This window comes from Rana temporaria, chromosome 1, assembly GCF_905171775.1.
Source record: "Rana temporaria chromosome 1, aRanTem1.1, whole genome shotgun sequence".
Lineage (NCBI taxonomy): Eukaryota > Metazoa > Chordata > Amphibia > Anura > Ranidae > Rana > Rana temporaria.
Window position 1 is genome coordinate 574,901,332 of NC_053489.1, and position 25,196 is coordinate 574,926,527.

The window sequence follows — 25,196 nt, forward strand, 5'->3', positions numbered from 1 at the left end:
AGGGTCAGGGACTTGTTTTGAGCTTCAGGCGTACGGCGGTTCGGCGTGGAGATGTGAACCATCTCCATAGAGAACAATGTTAAATAACCCCTCCAGCGTATTTCAGGCTGCAATAGCGTCGGGCTTCAGGCGTTAAAACGCCTAGGTGTGAATGGAGCCTTAGTCTGGATCCATCTAACCCGAGTATCTGCCGGTCCGGTCTCCCCCACTGCTTGGATACGAAGGTAGGAAGTCACACAGCTATTATCAGTTATACCTTCATTCGCCTTCATGTGGGGACAGAACAGCATTTACTTGTATAATTACAGTAACCCAAAAACTCCACAACTTTACATGGTAATAGATTTCTACACAATAATTTTAATAATGAAATGTCCCTACACATATGGAATAGTCCACTGCAAAATGTGATTTATTGTACAGTACTCTGACTCCAAATCTCCCGAACAGATCGGGAGATCGGGTGTCAGCAGATGTTCATTCGCTGACCCCCGCTATCCAATAGGGTTACATGTATGTCCCTTTTTCATCCGTAAATGGATGGATGGATGAAAAAGCGGACATACGGTCCGCAGGTGTGAAAGGGGCCTAATTGCTGGGTATTGTTAAGTAAGTCTTTTATAGACTTTTTTTTGGTGATAATTTACCCTTTCAAGTTTTATATCGGTGCTATCTGATTTTTGAGGCTTTTTTTTTTTTTAAACAAGTAAACAAAGCTGAAGATGTTGCTAATAGCAATATCTGTGCATACAGCATCCTACAGGCTGTATGAGGTATTGCACTTCAGAAGAGCCAGTATAAAATGGGATTGTGCATCACTAAGATTTTAATTTAAAGAGACTTTATACTGATTTAATCGAAAATTATACATATTTACTTAAAATATTAAAGGGGTTGTAAAGGAAATGTTTTTCATAATAAGCATTCTTTACCTGCAGACATTCCTCTTTTCACTTCCTCAGTGTTTGTTTTTGCTCAGAAGTTGCTCTATTTCTTCTCTGTTCTGTTCACTTCCTGCTTGTCTGATTTTACTGACCACCGTGAAGGGAGGCTTTACTGCGGTGGTCAGTGACATGCTCACCCCCTCCTGGGAACTACATCTGCGTGGCAGGACGCTCTCTACGTGTTAGAGACCTCAAGGAGGTGTGAATTACTGGGCGTGCCGCAATTCATACTGGGAAATGTAGTTCTTACATGAACGAGCGCCGCAAACCAGGAAGTGAATGAGAGAACAGAAACTAGAACGCCGGAAGTGATATAGATGAAGGAATTTAATAGGTATTTACTTGTTTTTTAACATAATCATTACACTATTCTGTCTGTCTACCTTGCAGACATTAATTTTAGGCAAAAAAAATGTTTTCCTTTACAACTCCTTTAAGCATTTACTTGTGTGTGTACATTTATACTTTTACAAGAATATATGGCAGAGCCATCTTAATTTTTGCATAATAAAATCCTAATTATCAGGTTCTAATAGTACTTCAAGACACAAAATTAATTAAAAATAACATTTCATGTACAACATAGTATTGAGTTTATAAAAGTTGGGGGCCCCACAACAGAGCAAGATTCTTACCTGATTGTATGCTGTACATATTTTCATGTGGTAAAATTGCCCTCAAGAATATTCTTACAACCCTAATTCCAAAAAAGTTGGGATGCTGCATACAATCTACGTAACACAATACAATGATTTGCAAATATCATATCAAATGTTTAAACCAAGAAAATTTACAATGTTAAGAAAAGAAAAAAAAAATTAATTTTGAAATGAATGAATGAACTGAACACATCTCAATAAAAGTTGAGCAAGGGCAACAAAAAGCTGGTAAAGTAGTTGGTACTGACAAGGAAACGCTGGAAGAACCTTTTGCAATTTATTCGGTTAATTGGCAAGTAAAGATGGGCAAAGGTTCACCAATCTGTGAAAAGCTGCATCTACAAATTGTTGAACAATTGTATAATACATTTTAATTGATTATTATTTTAGCATTATTCTTAATTTTTAACTCAAAATTTAAACATTTGTATTAATACCACCTATGCACTTTACCTGTCTATAAAGCGTATTTTATCAGAATATATAATAGCAATATAAGAAAAGAGTATTGCATTAAGATTTTATGAGTTTGAATGAACTTTTTAGATGTATTATTGTGAATATATATATATATATATATATATATATATATATATATATATATATATATATATATATATATATATATATATATATATATATATTAATTATAAAGGGTTAGATGTTAGTGCTGCCATTTGAGAGTATGTACAGTGGATATAAAAAGTCTACACATCCCTGTTAAAATGTCAGGTTTCTGTGATGTAAAAAAGTTAGACAACGTTAAAAAAATTTTTAGAACTTTTTCCACCTTTTAATGCGACCTATAAATCGTTCAACTCAATTAAAAAACAAATAGAAATCTTTTAGGGGGAGTAAAAATGAAAAAATAAAAAACGAAAATAATGTGGTTGCACACAGTGTGCACGCCCTCTTATAACTGGGAATGTAGCTGTGTTCACAATTAAGCAATCACATTCAAACTCATGTTAACTAGGAGTCAGTACACACCTGTCATTTAAAGTGCAAAAACATACTTGGGGGGCACACCCTAAAAATGCTATACATCTTATATAGACTCTGACCAGGTCTCTTGGGCTGGAGCACCCCTCCCCCTCTTCATTACCTCACATTAGTGGCCACCAGTGTATAGGAAGGATCCCTTCAGTTGTCCCATATAGAGGAGTTTATCTCCCAAGGTTGAGACACTAGGTTCTTCCATTCTATTAACAGGTTAGGACCCACTAATTTGGGGTACTTTGTTGCAGTAAGTAGGCTTAGCACTATATGACCATATAGTGTGATCAACCCCCGTATTTTTGAATATATTCAGGTGTTTTTAACTAGCCTTGCAGGATAAATGTCATTTTTGCATGTGTGTGCGCGCTATAATCTGGTTTGTACTGTCTTTGGTCTTATAGCAGCACCATCTTGGATGTATAGCATTTTTAGGGTGTGGCCCCCAAGTATGTTTTTGTATTTTGTATAGACTCTGACCAGGTCTCTTAGGCTGGAGCACCCTTCCCCCTCTTCATTACCTCACATTAGTGGCCACCAGTGTATAGGAAGGATCCCTTCAGTTCTCCCATATAGAGGAGTTTATCTCCCAAGGTTGAGACACTAGGTTCTTCCATTCTATTAACAGGTTAGGACCCACTAATTCGGGGTACTTTGTCGCAGTAAGTGGGCTTAGCACTATATGACCATATAGTGTGACCAAACCTCCGTATTTTTGAATATGTTCAGGTGTTTTTAACTAGCCTTGCAGGATAAATGTCATTTTTGCATGTGTGCGCTATAATCATTTTGTATCATTTAAAGTGCCTCTGATTAGCCCCAAATAAATTTCAGCTGTTCTAGTAGGTCTTTCCTGACATTTTCTTAGTCGCATGCTACAGCAAAAACTATGGTCCGCAGAGAGAGCTTCCAAATCAATAGAGGGATCTCATTGTTTAAAAGGTATCGGGAGAAGGGAACAAAAGAATTTCCAAGGCATTAGATATACCACAGTGAAGACAGTCATCATCAAGTGGAGAAAATATGGCACAACAGTGTCTCCAAAATTGATTAAAAGATGAGAAGAAAACTGGTCAGGGGGGCTGCCAAGAGACCTACAGCAACATTAAAGGAGCTGCATGAATATCTGGCAAGTACTGGCTGTGTGGTACATGTGACAACAATCTCCCGTATTCTTCATATGTCTGGGCTATGGGATAGAGTGGCAAGACAGAAGCCTTTTCTTACGAAGAAAAACATCCAAGCCCAGCTAAATTTTGCAAAACCACATTGAAGTCTCCCAAAAGCATATGGGAAAATGTGTTCTGGTCTGATGAAACCTAGGTTGAACTTTTTGGCCATAATTCACAGAAACCTGACATTTTGACAGGGGTGTGTAGACTTTTTATATTCACTGTACATCAATCTTTTTGTATTTTAATTTGACTTTTACTCTGATGACAACCATGGGTTAAGCATATTAAGTAGTTGGTTATAAATACTGGCACATCGTGTTGTACGGCCACACCCTCAGATGAAGTCGCCAGCCGAAGGTACGGACATCGCTGCAGAACGAAAAAAGTGCAGGGTAGGATGCCGATTCGGCCTTAGATGGTACAACTAATTGATGCATTTGAACGTGTATTATATGCTATACCTGTAAGAGTGTTTTATACGGAGGATGGTCTGTTTGAATAAACTTTGTGAATGGGATTATGCTATGGAAGTGTGCTTTATTTATGAGCGAGTGGAATAGCGTGTGAGGTAAATACCTGGGGATAAGGAGAGACCTGCCCCAAGAAGAGTCTCCAGGATATCATCTTTTGTTTATGCCTCATGCTTCATGCTTAACTTGATCTTATACTGTGGGGGTTATTTACGAAAGGCAAATCCACTTTGCACTACAAGTGCCGTCACTAGAACCGAGGGGGACGTGCAAGGAAAATAAAGAATAGCATTTTAACTTGCACATGATTAGATGATAAAATCGGCAGAGCTTCCCCTCAGATCTACAGCGATTACAATTTCAAGTGTTCTTGTAGTGCAAAGTGGATTTGCCTTTTGTAAATAACCCCCTATGTGTTTATTTCAATGGGAGCGGGACTCGCTTGTGGAGGTGGAGGTGACAGCTATCTCTTAATCCATCGGAGCCAGTGTATCTTGGACGATATTCTAGTAGAGAAAGTAAAGTCTCTACTGTTCTAATAGAGACTCGCTTGGTTTTTACAAATGGGATTATGGGTTAATCGGACTATCACTTTTTTTGCTTTGTGTGATGATTTTTTTGTCTGAATATGGACTTTATGAGAAACATCATATTATGACTTGTTTTATATATGTGGTCTTTTGATTTATTAACCATTAGTTTCTCACTAATTAAGTGCTGCTTATGAAACATAAATAAAATTGTAGACTTTAAATATATTATCTACAGTACATAATATCAGTAACAGATTCAGAGACGCTGGAGAAATCTTTGCGTGCAAAGGACAAGGCTGCAATGCAATATTGGATGCCCCTGAACTTTAGGCCCTCAGATGGCACTGCAATAAAAACAGGCATGAATATGTGATGGACTTCACTGCATGGGCTCAGGAATACTTCCTAAAATCACTGTCTGTGAACACAGTTTTGCATTTAATCCAAAAATGCAAGGTAAAGCTCTATCGTGCAAAGAAGAATCCGTTTCTGAACATAATCTAGAAATGTTGCTGTCTTCTCTGGGCCAAAGCTTGCCAAAATAGTCTGTTGCAAAGTGGAAAACTGTTTTGTGGTCAGATGAGAAAGTTGACACGTTCTCCGGACTAAAGAATGGAGAACGACCTTCTGGCTTGCTACCAATGCTCAGTTCAAAAGCATGCATCTTGTGTGGTATGGCGGTGCACTAATGTGCATGGAATAGGCAAGCTTGCACATCTGGAAAGGCACCATCAATGCTGAAATATATTTTCAGGTTTTAGAGCAGCTTATGCTCTACAGAACACTTTGCATATTTCAACTGGACAATGCTAAACCGCATACTGCATCTATGATAACAGCATGGCTTTGTAGTAGAAGAATCCCGGGTGGTTAACTGGCATGCCTGCAGTCCAGATCTTTCGCCAATTGAAATGTATTTGGTGTATCTTGAAATGAAGAAGATGACCCAGGACAGTTGAGCAGTTAGAAACTTGTATCAGGCAAGAATCGGACAACATTCATCTTCCAAAACTCCAACAACTGGTGTCCTCAGTTTACAGAGTGTTGTTAAAAGAAGGGTGGGATACTACACTGTGCTAAACATGGCCCTGTCCCAACTTTTTCAAGATGGGTTGTTGCCATCAATTTTAAAACGACTTTATTTTTTCTTAAAATTATACATTTTCTCAGTTTAAACATTTGATATGATTCTATTTTCTGTTGTCAATAAAATATGGGTTCATGAGATTTGCATATTATTGCATTATGTTTTTATGTAGATTTTACAGTGTCCCAACTTTTTTGGAATTGGGGCAGTAGATGCCAGATTGCTGTAGTGCAAGTAAACAAATTAAATGGAGATCTCAGGAGTGATGTCACGTTTGGGGAAAAAACTGAATATGTTTCATGTACATGCAGAGAGAGTGGAAATGTGAATTGCTTCAGGTGAACTTACAATCTAATAGCGCTAACACAAGCACACAAACACTTTAGGCAATCTACCAGCAATTTATATTGCTGGAAAACAGCTAAGCACCAAATGTAAACTCACACAAACCACGGAGACAACATACATACTCCATGCAGCTTTTTAATAATCATGACACAGTGAATTTGATGCCGGGGACAATGTTTAGATGGGTGTCTACTCAGGTTGAATACACTAATCTTTATTACTTACAAAACTCAACAAACATTTGTCCATAACAGTTTCTATAATACAAATAAAACATTGGTAAACAAAGAAAGTGGCATTTTATAGGCTTTGATCAATAAATAAAACCAACCAGTGTCATTCTACCGTAGAAACCACAAGTGAAACATTATTCTCCATCACATGTAGATTTGTTTTATGCAATTACAATATTATTTAAAAGGATTGTGGGCAGCCTTGGCTTGTTCTCTCCAGGGAGACTAATAGAAGTTGATGAGCAACATTTGCTGGACTAGAGAACCACAACATTGGCCTTGTTTATCAGTGTCAGATCTGTGTTGCCTCTGGGAACCAGTTGGGTTCCTACTGCCATGTGTGGCTCAGTTGTGAAATAAGCAAACGAGAATCTGGTTGCCCTGGGCACCACAGTTCTTAAAAAAAAAAAAAGTATATTGTAAAAGGTCACAGAAATATAAAATCACAAATAGATATTAAAAAACAAAACCCAAAAAAACCCTTGCACATAGGTGGAAGCATTTTGTTATCCTGGGGTCTCTATATAAAAACATTCTCATTTTATTCTTATTTTTGGGTCAATCTATCTCTAAAACTGTCATGTATTTACACCAATTAATATTTACAATACAGTGTTAAATATCCTAGTTACATACAGAAAGCTTAACAAATATAACCTCTACGTTTACTGTTACTTTTAGGGAAACACATTTTGTTAACAATTATCATTCATTGTATCTGTTTTTGTTGTGTATGATACCTCCATAGACAGAAGAAGTGGTGACTCCACTGCTTTCTACTAGGACATAGAAAACTCAACCTTGATTATCAAGATGTGCAAAGATTAATGATGGTGCGCTCAATACAGCAACCATAACAGTCAATTGGATGCCACCTTCCTTTAAATGAAAATGATGAATACCGATTGGTCAGAATAATGAAATATGGTTTGTAATTGGTTGTTACCAGTTACTCCCCTTTGTACACTGTTTGCCGTGCTGAATGATTATTAACATGGCTTAAAACATACTATTGGAATACATGTTAAAGGTTCAAAAATCACAGAAAAGAGCTATTAAAGCATTTACACACCTAAAGCTTAACACTTCTGGAGTTAATCAGAACTTGGATAAGAATTTGCCTCTACGCATCTGCCTTCTTGCACTATACCACACTGCAAAATACAGCGGCCAGCCTAGTTATGGCCTGAAATGTCTTCTAGCACAACTGTAGGTTATAGTTATCTAAACAGCAAATATTTAGACCATGGCAGATGTTTCAAATTCTCCATCAGTATTGCAAATCTTTACTCAAATTTTCTTAGTTATACACAATATTTAATGTAAAGTAACATTTATGTTACAGTTACTGGGTGCTTGTATACATTGCAAAATCTACCCTTTACATTTCATACCGTGCTAGGTAAATTTTTTTTTTTTTTTTTTAAATCCTGAAAAAAAATAAAAAGAAACTGCAAAAAGTATAAAGCTGTTTTCTAGACATACTGTAGGCTACTGTTCTCACTCTTGATGCAAAAATATTTATACTTTTACCAAACCTGAGATTTGGAGCTATAGTGCTTCTTCGGTAAGGCTGGATTCATGCTTTTCATTGTTAAACTATTTTTAGTTTTTCTTTTTGTTCATATTTTAATGCATGTATCTTCTTGTGCATGAAGATCCATATTGTGTCTTTTTGCTGCTGTTCTCATCCAAAAAAAGAAAAATGAAGGTCTGTTCACTTCAGTGGTGTCTATTAGCCAGATTCACGTAGACCTGCCTAACGTTAGGCAGGCGTAGCGTATCTCATATATGCTGCGCTTCGTAAGTTAGAGAGGCAAGTGCTGTATTCACAAAGCACTTGCGTCCTAAGTTACGGCGGCGTAGCGTAAATGTGCGCGCCTAATTCAAATTGGGAAATGGTGGGCGTGTTTTATGTTAATAAGGCATGACCCCGTGTAATTGACGTTTTGAACGTACGGCGCATGCGCCTTCCGTGGACATAACCCAGTGCGCATGCTCCAAATGACGCCGCAAAGACTCAATGGTTTCAACGTGAACGTAAATTACGGCCAGCCCCATTCACGGACGACTTGCGCAAACGACGTAAATATTTAAAAATTAGACGCGGGTCCGACGTCCATACTTAACATTGGCTGCGCCATCTTTTTGGTGGTTTATCTTTACGCCTGAAAACGCCTTACGTAAACGGCGTATCTTTACTGCGACGGGCAAGCGTACGTTCATGAATAGGCGTATCTCGCTGATTTACGCATTCTAGGCGTAAATCAGCGTACATGCCCCTAGCGGCCAGCGTAAATAGTCAGCTAAGATACGACGGCGCAGGCGGTCGTATCTTGGCAACATTTAAGCGTATCTCAATTTGAGAATACGCTTAAATATACGACGGCGCATATTCGGAGTTACGACTAAATGGCTAAATGTGTTTGTTGTTTTGGTGCATTCTGCTTCATAGGTACAGTATATTAAATGAATAAAAGATTGTGGACACCTGACCATCACATGTATTTGAGCTTGTTGGACATCTTATTCCAAAACCAGGTGCATTCAAAAAATGAACATTGCCAGTACATATGGTTTTCTGTGCACAGCCTACCTTAAAGAAGAACTTCATCAACATAGCTTGTATAATATAAAGAATGCAGTGGTCAGGAGTATGAATACACAACATAGTGTATAGGAATAGAGTGCAGTGATCAGGAGTGTGTAACACAGAGTGTAGGGGTCAGGAATGCATAACATACAGAGCACAGGATTTAGGAGTGCACAGAGCACAGGGGTTTGGCATAAATAATGTGCAGAATGCAGGGGTCAGGGATGTGTAATGTACTGAGCCCAGAGATCAGCAGTGCCTAACAACCATAGCACAGGGGACAGGATTGCATAATGCACTAGTACACATTTTCCTCCAGTGCAGCTCCCCCACTCCATGAAACCTACTCACCAGATCAGGCAGTTCAGAGTGTAAGGAAGTCCTCCCTTAGTGGGAGAATATTAATGGAGCCAAGGAAGAAATAAAGGCACCCTCTCCTAAGCTGGCCATAGATGATTGGAAATCCATCCAGTTCAGCAGGGACCAGCCAATTTTTGCTCCATGCATGGCCACTCCTGCTAGACAGAAGTCAATCTAATGATCGACTTCTGTCAAATGGGCCTGTTGGGAAAAAAATCACACTCAGCAGCTGCAGCCAGTGAATTCTGACAGCAGAGAGTCACCACTGTCAGAATACAATGTCTTAGCGGGGAGGATTCCTCTATCCATTATTTTTTTTTGTTCATTCAAACTGCTGGTTGAAAAAAAAAAAAAGGATCCATCTATAGCCAGCTTTACTTTGAATTGAAAGGCGGTAGGAGAGGCAACAAGCTTATATAGATGAGATGGTCATGTATCTACAAAATGTATACTTCATTCTAATGTAGGAAACTGCTTAGATAAAAAACAAAGCACATGGCAGTACAAAGTGCATCATTCATTAAAGCGGAGCTCCACCCTAAAGTGGAGCTCACGCTGATCGGAACCCGCCCCCCCTCCGGTGTCACATTTGACACCTTTCAGGGGGGAGGGGGGTGCAGATACCTGTCTAAAGACAGGTATTTGCACCCACTTCCGGCCACACGTCTCGGGCAAAAGACGTTTTTTTTCCAGACTTCCCGTCTGTCCCCCGTTGTGTGCTGGGAACACTCGGCTCCCAGCACACAGCGTGTGAGCCAATCGGCGGGCACAGCGCTACTCGCGCATGATCCGTAGGGAACCGGGTAGTGAAGTCGGAGCGCTTCACTTCCTGGTTCCCTCACTGAGGATGGCGGGAGGAGCAGCAGAGAGACGAGCGATCGCTCGTCCTCTGCTGCGGACGGCGCTGGACTCCAGGACAGGTAAGTGTCCTAATATTAAAAGTCAGCAGCTGCAGTATTTGTAGCTGCTGGCTTTTAATATTTTTTTTTTACTGGCACATCCGCTTTAAACTTGCATGTTCTGTGTTAATTGCAGCAAAATACTCCTTTCCAGATTTGTTATAAAAAAAGCAATTTCAACATTCTAAGTAAACAAGCTGGGTACCTCAGATTAGGCATTAGTTGTTGTAGGGATTAGCCTCACTGTTCATACATGTCTCTGTCTGATGAAGTTAAAAGTAAACCACTGAAGGATTGGACCATTTGCTGTCTGCTCTTTTATTGCATGCTGTGAATCCTCAGTGTGCTTTTAGCATACACTGATAGCATAAGGCTTAATCGGGGGAAAAACTGTTTTCAATCCTGTCCTCAAGTACCCCCAACAGGCCATGTTTTGGGAATTTCTCTTAAATAAAATGGCTGTCCAAAATACCAAGCCATTGACTCTGATTTAAAGCACATGTGCAAGATTAAGGAAAACCTGCAAACATGGCCTATTGGGGGTACTTGAGGATAGGCTTGAGAACCACTGCTCTAATACATCCAAGGAGCAATGGAGGACAATGGGATTGGTGAGTTCTGGGATCCTGATTCATATAGTAACTGTACCAGAAACCACAGAAATATGTTCCTAAAATGTCACCTATATTTGTTTTCATTATCAATTGCTACTGAATGCAATTGATTTTATTAGCATGTTTTTAAAGTAGCAACATTTTCTTCACAATAGTACCTAAGTGCAATTTCCTAATTTAAAAAAAACCTTTGAAGTTGGGGGAGCACCTAAAAAATGGGGTATTTAGTTTCATTGTATATAATATGATACAGCCATGCTTTGTTACTATGCATATCCTTGATTTCTAAGGCCATTAAGCATTGTGTTACATATTTCAGCCAGACTTATTTACAGTGAAGCTAAAAAATGATTGGACAAGAGGTTTATCCAATCAACTATTATTACACTGAAACAGAATGCAGTAGCTCTTTCTTGTGTTCTGTGCTGGGACTGTACAGTCACTTCTATTATCCTGAGAAATTAAAGATAGCCCTGCTATATGACTGCCTTGAACAGCCAGACCGAAGGCACACCTGTAAAACCAACAGCCATTTTACACACGCGCTTGTATACAAAATACTCTCTAAATATAATAGCATATGACTACCACTGTTGTTTTTCATGATGGAAATCCCAACAGCAGTTAACACTTTAAATCAGCCTCATTCATGTTAGTGCATACCCCAGATAAATGGAAAAAGGAAAGTATTTACTCATGCCATTGGTTTGTTCATGCAGACGGTTCATACAACCCGATATTGCTGCATATCTTTGCTGCATATCTAGGGTATGCATTAATGTAAAAGTTAACTGGAGCTGCCATTCTGACCTCCTTTAAATGGTGAAAGATGTGGGGCTGTCACCTTCTTCCTGACATCAAGAACTAGTGAGAAATAGTGTGTCACTTACCTGAAACAAGCACACTGTCATGGAAGTCTGAAAAGGCCCAACCAGTTCCAGATCTAGGGCTAACTAAGTAGCAAAGCCAGGGTGTGAAAGAGAGCAATGGTGGATCCCTTATTTCTATCCTAACAGGTTTATTATAAGGATTTTGTTTTGCTCAAGAAATTGAATTGTCTCTTTCTAGAGAAGTGCTAATTTGTTGGCATCTTCATCTAATTAGCTAAGTATAGCCATAGACCCGGTGGCCAAAAGAAGATCGAAATATAATTGTGTTTTGCAAAATAAATTAACATTACAAATACATAATCGTGTATTATTTACAAATGCATTAATTAGTATTACTTGATATGGAAAGGCTTTTAAATCTGGATTTCTCTTTCAATGGTGTCAGACATGCTGAAGGGTTCTCTTAGGGTTAAGCCCACATTGTTTGGTAGGTTTAATGGTCAGTCAAACAGTGACTGGAAACAATATTATAAACCCACCATATAGTCAACAGCAATGTAGGAGAGGCACATAAATCCACTCTGTGCAAAATATAAAGAAAAAGTGCAAAACTGTATTGGCCATATTGGTCCATAGAAGACATCATTTTCATTTTGTGCAGTTGTTTACACCTATTTTTCAAGCAATGATACAAACTAATCTGTATTATTTTCCTATATTCAGCAATATACACAAGCCAAAAGGCAGTATATTTCTGTGTGGAGTCAGAGGCATAGTGAGATCTGTTCATTGATTCCAAAGAACAAATATGGTTATTTGCTCAGGATATTATTTCATAGCCCTATTGAAGATAACTTTCTCCACCTACCTACCGGTATATCATAAACTCAGCCCTGGGTTATTTACTTGTTCACGTTTAACCAAAATAATAAATACTATATTAATAGTTCTTGAGTAAGACTTCAAAGAACTTCCATCACTGTGCATCTCTATCAACCATATAGTGGAACACAGAGAAAATATAAAGACATAGAGTCTATGCATCTAGTACAGGTGATCTACTTGATAATTTGTGGACAGTCGCTCCATGCTTTTGATTTCCTCTTGGCTAGTGCCAACCATGCTGGCTCAGAGGACACTGGAGAGGCATCAGGAGTGGAGAATCTCTTTGGGAGGTCCTTCGCAAGAGTTACAGGGACGGTCTCTGTAATCTCAACTGTTGAAGAGAATAATAAAATTAGTTAACATTTATTAGATTTGTACATAAATAAATACAAGAGTCACCTACAGTACTTTATTTATTCTATACACTTTTAAGGACAGGTGCACCTCCATGCCCCTCTTGCCCAAAGACCAGTCTGTCCCCTCCTGAGCAGCCTTAGCAGAAGGGTTACTTTGAACAGCCAATACATGGATCCCCATGTTGCAGTGTACCACCACTCTTCAAATAAGTCTATAGTATAACATATAACATGTGCAATACAGAAGCTTCAGGAACAAAAAGCAACTAACATGGCAGTAGTTGACACTATTGGGACCTGGGGATTGACTGATAAGTAAGTATTCTACGACATAGGGCTGTTCAGAAGGGCAATAGAGCTTTTTTGGAGACATCTGCACAACCTGTTTGTTATCTGATGATAACGGTTATCAGGGCTGTTGAAAGAAATCACAGGGCCCCATATAGCCTACCTAACAGGGCACCCTCCACAAATATGAAATGATAGCTTTGCTAAAATGTCACGGCTACAATGCTATCGCAAATTTAAGAAGAATGAAAATGGAACACTAATGAGTTGCAGTAAGTTTCTGTTTTTTCATGCCATCCAAGGTAGGACTTCACTTGTCACCATTTTTCAAAACAATCTGACTCTATGCTAGCCTTCTGTATTTTTGATTGAGAAGATAAGGGACAGAACTCATTTTTGTAGTCAGTGACCCCTTTGGGGAGATTTTCCCCCAAAAATATTTTTTTATTGCTTTATATGTTTCCTTTCAGTTATTTTCCTGATTTCAAACCAGAAAGAAATAAACATTTCTGTCTTTGCAGATGACACCAAGCTATGCAGTGGAATAACGTCCTTACAGGATGTCTCCAGTTTACAAGCCGACCTCAATACTCTGTCTAATTGGGCAACTGAAGTTTAATGTTGATAAATGTAAAGTTATGCACTTGGGGACTAAGAATATGCATGCACCATACATACTAGGGGGAAGTACAACTGGGGGAATCAATGGTGGAGAAGGATCTGGGGATTTGGTAGATCACAAGCTCAATAAAAACTTACAATGCAAAGCTGCAGTTTCCAAAGCGAGCAAAGTCCTTTCTTGTATTAAGAGAGTTATGGACTCCAGAGAGAGAGATATCATTTTGCCCCTGTACAAATCATTAGTAAGACCTCATCTGGAATATGCAGTTCAGTTTTGGGCACCAGTTCTCAAAAAGGATATTGGGGGAACTGGAGAAAGTGCAGAGAAGGGCAACCAAATTGATAAGAGGCATGGAGAAGCTCAGCTATGAGGAAAGACTAGAGGAACTGAATTTATTCACTCTTGAGAAGAGGAGATTAAGGGGGGATATGATCAACATGTACAAATACATAAGTGGTCCATATAGTGAACTTAGTGTTGAATTATTCACTTTAAGGTCATCACAGAGGACAAGGGGGCACTCTTTACGTCTAGATGAAAAAAGATTTTATCTCTAACTACGTAAAGGTTTCTTTACAGTAAGAGCTGTGAGAATGTGGAATAGACTCCCTCCAGAGGTGGTGCTGGCAAGCTCAGTAGATTGCTTTAAAAAGGCCTGGATTCTTTCCTAAATGTACATAATATAACTGGGTATTAAAATGTATAGATAAAGTTGATCCAAGTAAAATCCAATTGCCTCTCGGGGGATCGGAAAGGATTTTTTTCCCCTGCTGTAGCTAATTGGATCATGCTCTGCTGGGGTTTTTCACCTTCCTCTGGATCAACTGTGGGTATAGGATTGTGTATATGGGATTGTTTTTTTTTTTGGTTGAACTAGATGAACTTGTGTCTATTTCTCAACCTGACTAACTATGTAACTATTAAACTATGAAATCCCAGTGGGGATCCAGACAGCAATTAAAGCCTGAGAGGTTCTAGCCCTTTCGTGCACTTTGTCTAATCAGGAGAATCTCATTGCTTCCTGTCTTGGTGACACAATAAGAAGTGAGGACAAATATTTCCAATTGGGACACAGAAAGAGAAAACGGCTGACATTAATGTGCTGTGTAAATCAAATGGTGAAAAATGGCATGCAATCTATTTTCATTCCAGGATGTAACACTACAAAACATGTAAATGCCAAACTCTCTATACACTGCATATTTTTCATCAGCAGAAATAACTCTTTGGGTAATGCTGGAGTTGCCTCTCTATTCCCTGCGTCTTCCCTGAGTAGTACCTGTGACAGATGTTGGAAGAGTGTTGGATTTCTGCAGCTGTTCTCTGCGCTGTAGTCTGGTCACCACTGTGTCACCTTTTTTCTCTTCCTGTGGTAGTGGTTTTTGGAGTGAGCCACTTCTGCCCCGGTATTCTCCAGTGTGAACAGTGGACGGCTGCCATTAAAAGATGAATAAAAACAAGAAATTAAAAAGTATACATGTCATCAGTGTACTGGAAGAAGCTATTTTGTGCCTGAACATAATATTTGTTTGGAAGTTGACAGTAATATTCAATTCAGAAGAAATTAATTACATTACTAGGACATATGATACTACAATGGCTTCCAGTTCATAACAATGACAATGAGGTTTGTGCTTCATTTTAGGAACGTTACTTCAACCCTACTTTTCAAACAACAAGCTTTTCTTATAACTGTACATTTGTAGTTTGCTTCAGGAACGAATGTCAGATTATTATTATTATTATTATTGAATGTCAGATGCAGCCCACAAACACCATTAGCCCTTAAAACCCAACTCTAGCTTCTGAGACCACCATCTCTCCCTAAAGCTCCCTGAACCTATGTTTTAAGAAAATCCCTTTATACGTAATTTAAATGGAGCTTTTGGACAGATGCTCGTCATCATTGGTCTTTCCTCCTTTATACGTAATTTAAATGGAGCTTTTGGACAGTTGCTCGACATCATTGGTCTTTCCTCCTTTGGCCCTCGTTCACAATCAATGTGGCTTTGAAATCGTGCGACTTCATCTAAAATCGCACAATTTCAAAGCCGTATTTCATTGTGACTTTGGGTCTTACTTGAAAGACATCTGTGCGGCTTCATGCACAGATGTCTAATGAAGTCGCCAAAAGTAGTGCAGGAACTACTTGTGCGGCGCCACAAAGTCGGAGTCGCACTGATTGGAACAGTGTCATTGCCAGCGATAGGTTGCGACTTTGACCTGTCAAATCGCACGAAAAATTGCTCCAATGTGAACAAGAACTTAGTCAGAATGCTGTTCTGTGCAGAAATATTTTGAGCCCAGGGTGTGTCTATGACAGGGATATGCAATTAGCGGACCTCCAGCTGTTGCAGAACTTCAAGTCCCATGAGGCATAGCAAGACTCTGACAGCCACAAGCATAACACCCAGAGGCAGAGGCATGATGGGACTTGTAGTTTTGCAACAGCTGGAGGTCCGCTATTTGCTTATCCCTGGTCTATGATGATCTGGGTCCACAGAAAGTGAGTTGAACGGCATCATTCAGCCTGGAAGAGGAACGTTACTAGTGGGGGTCAGACCAAAAAAAAGAAGGTGAATATTGCATCAAAAGCTACTTTTTTTTATTTAATTGTGCTGGGAACATAGGCATGCCCACAGGGTGTGCCTGGTGTGCCTGGATACACCATAATCACCTTGTACACATTGGCATTATCATTCTGCGTGAAGACTGGGAGATGGGAAAGATCTCTCTCTCTTATCGGCTTTGCCATAAGAGAAGTACTTCTCTTTCACTGTGCCGGCAGGGAGATTAATCTGCAGGGGCCATATATATGTAAACACACACACATGCATGTGTATTTGAGCTATTAATGCAATAGGCTGTGCACACCTATGGCTGGGCACCTTATTAAATAAAAAAAATCCTGGACTTGAGCTTTAAAGCGGGGGTTCACCCAAAAAAAAAGAAATTTAACATTACATTCAGCCGAGTTGTCAGAATGACAATCGGCTGTTTGTTTTTTTTTGTCCCCGTACATACCGTATTTTCACCGCCGCTTCCGGGTATGTCTTCTGCGGGACTGGGCGTTCCTAATTGATTGACAGGCTTCTGACCTTCGCATACTGCGCGTCACAAGTTGCCGAAAGAAGCCGAACGTTGGCGCGCAGGCGCCGTATAGAGCCGACTCGCAGTCCGGCTTCTTTCGGCAACTCATGACGCGCTGTATGCGACGGTCGGAAGCCTGTCAATCAATTAGGAACGCCCAGTCCTGCAGAAGACATACCCAGAAGCGGCAATGAAAATACGGTATGTACGGGGATAAAATAAAAAAAAACTGCCGATTGTCATTCTGACAACTCGGCTGAATGTAATGTTACATTTTTTTTTGGGGTGAACCCCCACTTTAAGACAGAACTACTGTCGAACATTTAAATTGATTAAACTAATCCAAGAGATCTCAAATGCGGTATTTGAATTTTGAATGGGACCTGATAAGAGCAGTGTTCACCTGAATTTCTAGCTATGTTGGCCATGCTTTGCACCTCCTTGCTTTTATTCCTCCATACAAGTCAGTGGGAATTAATCTTTAACAGATAGAAAGCTGACCTTGAATAGATCTCAAATGAAAGCCATTTTTCTGCCTTGCTTCTGAGAGTTTGCCTTGCTTACTTGCTTCTAAAGTCTGGTACATGCAATCGGATTTTCCGCGGACAAAGAGTAGGACTTTTGTCCAAAGGGCGTTGGCCATGAACTTGTCTTGCTCACAAACGGCAAAGAATTGTCGGCCAACAAACATGAATCTACGTGGTTTTTCAGCTCTTTAGCACCACCCTTTGGGTGACTTCTGCTAATGTTGCGTTGTGTTGAGCATGCGTGTTTGTACTTTTGATTTTTGTCCGGAGGACTTCTGTACACTTGATTGGATAATCTGACAACACCCATTTGTTGTTAGAAAAATTGAAAGCATGCTATCCAACATTTGTTGTTGGAAAATCCGACAACAATTGTCCGATGGAGCATACCAACAGTTGGATTTTCCGAAAACAGGATGTCATCACACAATTCCGATCAGGAAAATCCGATCGTGTGTACAAGGCTTTAGTATAACCCATACTTAATATAGTAATTCTTGTCATTCACACATCCAACATACTATACAGCCAGACAGTCACACTAATATTCAGAACTGGCAGGTTCCTGTGTTACCTGATCTTTCCTCCTCCATTAAAGTGATTGTAAACAATCACCTTGTAATACAACCCATTCAGTTTAAAATAGAAATGAAAGGAAAAACATTTTTGTAGATATTATAAAAAACGATTTTTTCCCTTTATTATAAATTATCACATTCCCTCTGTTGTCAGCTGCATAAAAGCTGGGGGGAGGAAAAGCAGCAGCACACTGAGATTCCTAGTGAATAGCTGTGCAGCGGGGGGTGCCAGGACAAGCCTTATCATTGGAGGAGAGCACACTGAGTTCCCAGCATAGCTAGAGAACTGACCACAGTGTGTTCTCCTGCTTAGTGTGGTCAGTTTTTTTAAGGAAATCCTTAGGACTGTCAGGAACACCAGGGATTTCAATACAAAGAGAACAAAAGGGGGGTGAATGGCAAATGTATGCTTGTGCCACATCCAGTATATATGAGAAAAGAAAAAGGGGGTTCCCCTAGGTGGACTTTTAAGGCACTAATGTTATTCTAAAATATACAGGATATTCAGAGTAAGAAAATAGTTTTATTCACAATTGTACATATTTATCAAAAAAATGAAATATTGAATTAAAATATACAGTTCCAATGATTGTCACCATATAAGTAAATGCATGAAGAACCTTCTTTACACCCGACGTGTTTCGGGGTAACCTTCTTCAGGGGTGTGTAGAGAAGGACAATTAGTTCATGTATTATAAAGGATGATGAATATTTCATTGGATACAATTTTTTTAAATGAGCATTCTTTGCTGGATTGTCAAGCTGTGAGGTTGATCCTGTCAATAATACAGTGTACTGTTTGACAGCGGACATTATTAGGTCTGTTGCGGATCTCATATAATCAGGGACCTCCTTCCCAGTCCCAGTATATCTCTTCTGGCTGATCCACCGGCTTCTCGATCTTTGGAATAATTTCCCCCTAACGGGATCAACACCTGTTCCCAGGCCCGGACTGGCCATAGGGCACACCGGGCATATGCCCGGTGGGCCTCGGCAGCCAGGCCGACAGTTAACATGTCCCCATGCTCAGCTGCTTGGCCGGCCTCTCTGCGCTAAAATCGCGGCCGTATTCGCGGCCGATTTCCGCGGAGACGGCCGCATTTCTATTAGGCAGGTGTCCGGCCGGGTCCCCCCCCACACTCTGAGGCAGCGTCTGGGCTTCTCCCTGTGCTGGCATGGCTGCGCCGCTCACCACGGCAGGCTCCACAGCCGCCTCCACGGCCGCCGGCCAGCCTTCTGTTCTAGGCTTAGAAGGAAGGAGCAAGGTGGGCTTCATTACGTCAGGCCGGTCATGTGACTGTGAAGGGGGAGGAGCTGCTGGAGGAGGCCTGGTGTCTTAAAGGGAGCTCGACGTCTAGAAAGGTAAGTGACACAGTATGGCAGCCTGCCAATGTTTTTTTTTTTTTTTTTTTAATAGCTTGCCTGTCATTGTTTTTAATAAGCAGTTAAATAAAAATGCCTAAACGACCCTGAAATCTGATTGGCAGCTGTGGAGAAATACCTCCTGCTAGTAAATATATATTTAATTTCATTGATATCATGAGACTTTCAGACTTCATCAGCTTCTTCTTGCTAGTTGGATCACTAGCAAGAAGAAGCTGATAAAGTCTGCCAGTCTCATGATATCAATGAAATGATATATATATTTACTAGCAGGAGGTATTTCTCCACAGCTGCCAATCAGAACTTGCTACTATCACACTGGATCGGTGAGCTGTCGGCGGTAAAACGCCGCTGTTATTAGCGGCGCTTTACTGTCCTTTTTGTGGCGTTATTCGGCCGCTAGCGGGGGAATTTTAACCACCGCTATCAGCCGAAAAAGGGTTAAAACCGCCAATGGGCAGGAGCGCTTTAGGAGCGGTGGATACACCGCTCCTACAGCGCCTCAAAAGATGCAGCTGGCAGGACTTTTTTGAGCGTGCTTCCAGCGCACCGCTACAGTGTGAAAGCCCTGGGAGACGCTTTTTCAGGGCGCTTTGCAGGCGCTATTTTTAGCTCTTTAGCGCCCTCAAAGCACCCCAGTGTGAAAGAAGCCTAAGTGCAGAATCATGAAATCTGGTTGTTACAGGTTACGAAACTCTCCAAACCAACCAGCAATGCTCTTGTACCCCTTTCACACTGGGTTACTTTGCAGGCACTATACCGCTAAAACTAGCACCTGCAAAGCGCCCTGAAAGAGCCGTTCCTTTCACTCCAATGTGAAAGCCAGAGGGCTTTCACACTGGAGCGGTGCACTGCCACTCCTTACAGCGCCTCAAAGATGCTGCTAGCAGGACACCACTCCTAAAGTTCCCTTGACCATTGAAATCAAAGGGGCAGCGCTTTGCGGCCGGTTTTAACCCTTCCGCGGCCGCTAGTGGGGGTTAAAAGCACCCTACTAGCACTTTTCAGGCACTATTTTTAGTTCTAAAACGCCTGAAAAGGGCTGAAAAGCGCCTCTAGTGTAAAAGGGGCAAAGTGATGGTGTCAGAGATTGTGTGAGAGAAGGACAGTTCTTGTACCCAAAAGGCGTCCTGCATTCACATTGGGCCGATTTGGCATGTCAAATCACATACCAAATCAGCGGCTATAGCCGGCAATAGCACTGTCCGAATCAGTGTGTCATCGACTTTGCAGCGCCGCACCAATTCCCAAAAGAAGTTCCTGTACTACTTTTGCCGACTTCGGGGGCAATTTGAATAGACAAATCTTCCCCCAAAGTCAGACTGCATTGCCGGTTTGAAATTGTGCGAGTTCATCTGAACTCGCATGATTTCAAACCGGCAATGCAATGCAGTCCGACTTTGGGACACCTTTTGGGTATATATATATATATATATATATATATATATATACCCCCTCCCACCGCCGCCTTCACCAGGCTCTCCTGTGTGAGTGGGCAACCCAGTAAGGATGCAACTGGTGGCATTCAGCTCTAGGCACACAGTGAGAGGAACTGATCTTATTCCTCTTACCTTGTGACGTCAGAAACAAGGAGCGAGGGTTTAGTCACTTCCTGTTCTGGCTCTTTGGTTACCTGGCCATTACCGATCAGACTGATTGGCTCCATTGGAGGCCAGAGGACAGATTTGATGTCTAATAGACCCCAGATCTCTCCATAAAAGAGTTAGGCCCCGTACACACGATAGAATCCATCCGCAGATAAATCCCAGCAAATGGGTTTCTGCGGATAGATCCTATGGTGTGTACACGCCAGCGGATCTTTTTCCGCGGATAAATCTCCCCTGGGATGGATTCCAGCAGATCGGATATTTGCTGACATGCACAACAAATCCATCTGCTGGAATCCATTCCAACGGATGGATCCGCTCGTCTGTACAGACTCACCGGATCCATCCGTCCAAAGGGATTCCCCGCACGCATCGTAATGATTTGACGCATGCGTGGAATTCCTTATATGACAGCGTCGCGCCCGTCGCCGCGTCATAATCGCGGCGACGGCACGACGCGTCATCGCCAGAGGATTTCCGCGCGGATTTCAATGCGATGGTGTGTACACTCCATCGCATAGAAATCTGCGGAAATCTTTGAGAGGATTTATCCGTGGAAACGGTCCGCTGGACCGTATCCGCGGATAAATTCTCTCGTGTGTATGGGGCCGAACTGTCACGGCCCATGCTATTACAAGGGATGTTGTTCATGCCATTTTAACAGCAATAAAGTTGATCAAAAAAAAAAAGTTGAAAAAATGACAAAAGGAAAAATAAATAAATGCCAATAGCACCACACATGTAAGGTATCGCCGCAAACCTAGTGAGAGCAATCATTCTAGCACCAGACCTCCTGTGTAACTCTAAACTGGTAACTGTAAAGACTTTAAAAGCGTTGCCTATGGAGATTTATAGGTACTGTAATTTGGCCGTGTTCAATAGGCTGACGCAGGGAAATTGCCACTCCCGAGAGAAATTAGTTTTAGTTGCGGAATTTGGCACCAGAGAGTCTTAGCGGGCGGTTTAGCAGCGAGTGAGAGTCAGAGAGTGGGCGGTCAGCTGGTCGGCTCTGTGGGTGGCTGGCCAATCAACAAGCCAGCGGCCGGGGGAGCAGAGAGATGACATCATCTCTCACCGCCCCGTGCCCGCCTTGCATACCGGCAGTAATTTTCGCCCTCACTGTGCAGGCAGCAGGGAGATTACATCATCTCTCTGCTACCTGACTCTGACAAGCAAAACACCACCTTAGCAAGTGACAATCCGCAAGGTGTGGCAGGTGAGGTGGCAAGTGACAATCTGCATCTGGTGGCAGGCAAGTGACATTCCGCAAATTGTGGCAAGTGACAATCAGCAACAAGTGGCAGGTGACATGGCAAGTGACAATCCGCAACATGTGGCAGGCGACGTGGCAAGTGACAATCCGCAACTTGTGGCAGGTGACGTGGCAAGTGGCAATCCACAATGTGTGGCAGGTGATGTGGTAAGTGACAATCCGCAACTTGTGGCAGGTGACGTGGCAAGTGGCAATCCACAATGTGTGGCAGGTGATGTGGTAAGTGACAATCTGCAACTTGTGGCAGGTGACATGAAAGGGACAATCCACAATGTGTGGCAGGTGATGTAGTAAGTGACAATCCGCAACTGGTGGCAGGTGACATGAAAGGGACAATCTGCAACTTGTGGCAGGTGATGTGACAATCCGCAACTTGTGGCAGGTGACGTGGCAAGTGACAATCCACAATGTGTGGCAGGTGATGTGGCAAGTGACAATCCGCAACTTGTGGCAGGTGACGTGGCAAGTGACAATCCACAATGTGTGGCAGGTGATGTGGTAAGTGACAATCCGCAACTTTTGGCAGGTGACGTGAAAGGGATAATCCCAAATGTGTGGCAGGTGATGTAGTAAGTGACAATCCGCAACTTGTGGCAGGTGACATGAAAGGGACAATCTGCAACTTGTGGCACGTGATGTGGCAAGTGACGTGGCAAGTGACAATCCGCAACATGTGGCAGGTGATGTGGCAAGTAACAATCCGCAACTTGTGGCAGGTGACGTGGCAAGTGACAATCTGCAACTTGTGGCAGGTGACCTGGCAAGTGACAATCTGCAACGTGTGGCAGGTGACGTGGCAAGTGACAATCCGCAACGTGTGGCAGGTGATGTGGCAAGTAACAATCTGCAACTTGTGGCAGGTGACGTGGCAAGTGACAATCCGCAACGTGTGGCAGGTGATGTGGCAAGTGACAATCTGCAACTTGTGGCAGGTGATGTGAAAAGGACAATCTGCAACTTGTGGCAGGTGACGTGAAAGGGACAATCTGCAATTTGTGGCAGGTGACGTGAAAGGGATAATCTGCAACTTGTGGCAGGTGACGTGGCAAGTGATAATCCGCAACGTGTGGCAGGTGATGTGGCAAGTGACAATCTGCAACTTGTGGCAAGTGACGTGGCAAGTGACACACTCGGGGCTTCCACTGATTCGATATTATGGTGAGTTGAACCAATTAATTTTATATTACAAGGTAATAATAGAAATAATGCTCTTCAATCATCCTGATACCATAACAACCATGGTGCCATGATCATTGAAGCGCTAACATTAGTCATTTCCCTGATAAATTGCCCCCCCAATTTTGGTTTTTAACAAAATGGGCTGCTCAGCTTAGAATGCCCGGGCCTATTTTTTGTCCCAGTCCGGGCCTGCCTGTTCCCTATAAATGTTCGTCTCAAACCTGCATTAATTGTATATCCTGATACCCATTTCTTGTTTGACTGGCAACCTCATTGATTGAACCCAGCGTGCCGTTTATATTTTCAATTCTTTTAAAAAATCTTATCCAATGAAATATTCATCATCCTTTATAATACATGAACTACTTGTCCTTCTCTACACACCCCTGAAGAAGGTTACCCCGAAACACGCCGGATGTAAAGAAGGTTCTTCATGTATTTACTTATATATTGACAATCATTGGAACTGTATATTTTAATTCAATATTTCATTTTTTTGATAAATATGTACAATTGTGAATAAAACAATTTTCCTACTCTCAATATCCTGTATATTTTGGAATACTATTAGTGCCGTAAAAGTCCACCTTTTTCTTTTCTAATACAAAGAGAACAGGATACATTTTCATAAAAGTACATGGTACAGCAGGCACATTTCAGAAATATGAAATGTTGGGGTAACAAACGCGTTAAGCCTATTAGCACCCTTTTATCCGACAGACTGGGTTGATGCACCACACAACGTCAACCTCCATTGCATTTGCTCCGTTGCACTAATCAACATGTTTCAAGCAGTAGAGGAAGTGTGGTGAAGAGGGAGTAGGCAGCATACAGGAAGGTAGAGGAGGAGAACCTCACCAGTGTGGTAATACTCACTCACAGGTAACATAGGATGCTGCAGAACTGCAAACTGTGCATAGAAATATCCCCTTCATGTCAGATGTACTAACCACTCTCTTATATACATAAAACTATTTATGGCTGTAGTTTTGTATACTAAATATTTTCAACCAAGTGCATTCATTTACATTTTCTTTTGCCAGTTTGTCCACTTGTTTAGCCTCTCTGGTATGCCGCCTCTCTTCCCTGGTTGCCTGCTGCTCCCGAAATCCTTTCTGTTTCTGTAGAGCGAGTGTAATCCATTGAGGCTGGGCAGGCTCAACTTTCTCCATCAACCTGGAGCCATCTAAAGAATGCCGACTCTGCAGAACAGGCCTGTCTGTTAGAGAAAATAACATTAAATATATTTCATTGGGTTATTGTCATTTTCTATGTTATGTAATTAAAGTACTCAGTTGGCATAAAGAGTTAGGCAGAACACCGGCATTTTAATTACCAAGCCCCTGAAAGTGGGGTGCTCAGTATGCACATATTCAGTTCTAGCTCCAAAAAGAGTTCTACCTTGGCTCTCCTGTAGCATGCGCTTTTACAGAACAACTTCAAAACTGGAAGCTACAATCTACAAGCTTTTGGAGCTCACAGGGTGCTCAGAGAGATAGAAACTTTGGGCCAGATTCAGATAGATCAGCGGATCTTTAGATCCGCGTAATCTATCTGATTTAAGATCCGCCGCCGCAAGTTTTAGTGGCAAGTGGGTAATTCACTAAACACTTACCTCCAAACTTGCGGCGGCGTATCTTAAATCCCCCGGTGGAATTCAAATTTGA

The 25,196-nt window shown here is 41.4% G+C and overlaps 1 protein-coding gene across 1 annotated transcript in view; it reads right to left on the reverse strand.

Moving 5' to 3' along the window:
- Positions 1–10,800: 10,800 nt before the first annotated feature.
- Positions 10,801–25,196, reverse strand: part of CRACD (capping protein inhibiting regulator of actin dynamics) — a 222,359-nt gene continuing 207,963 nt past the window's right edge. Inside the window, exons 9-11 of the mRNA XM_040334703.1 lie at positions 24,558–24,748; positions 15,172–15,325; positions 10,801–12,957 (exon numbers count right to left, since the gene is read on the reverse strand). Coding sequence (XP_040190637.1) covers positions 12,800–12,957; positions 15,172–15,325; positions 24,558–24,748 — 503 coding nt within the window. The 3' untranslated portion in view covers positions 10,801–12,799. The remainder of the gene's footprint in view (positions 12,958–15,171; positions 15,326–24,557; positions 24,749–25,196) is intronic.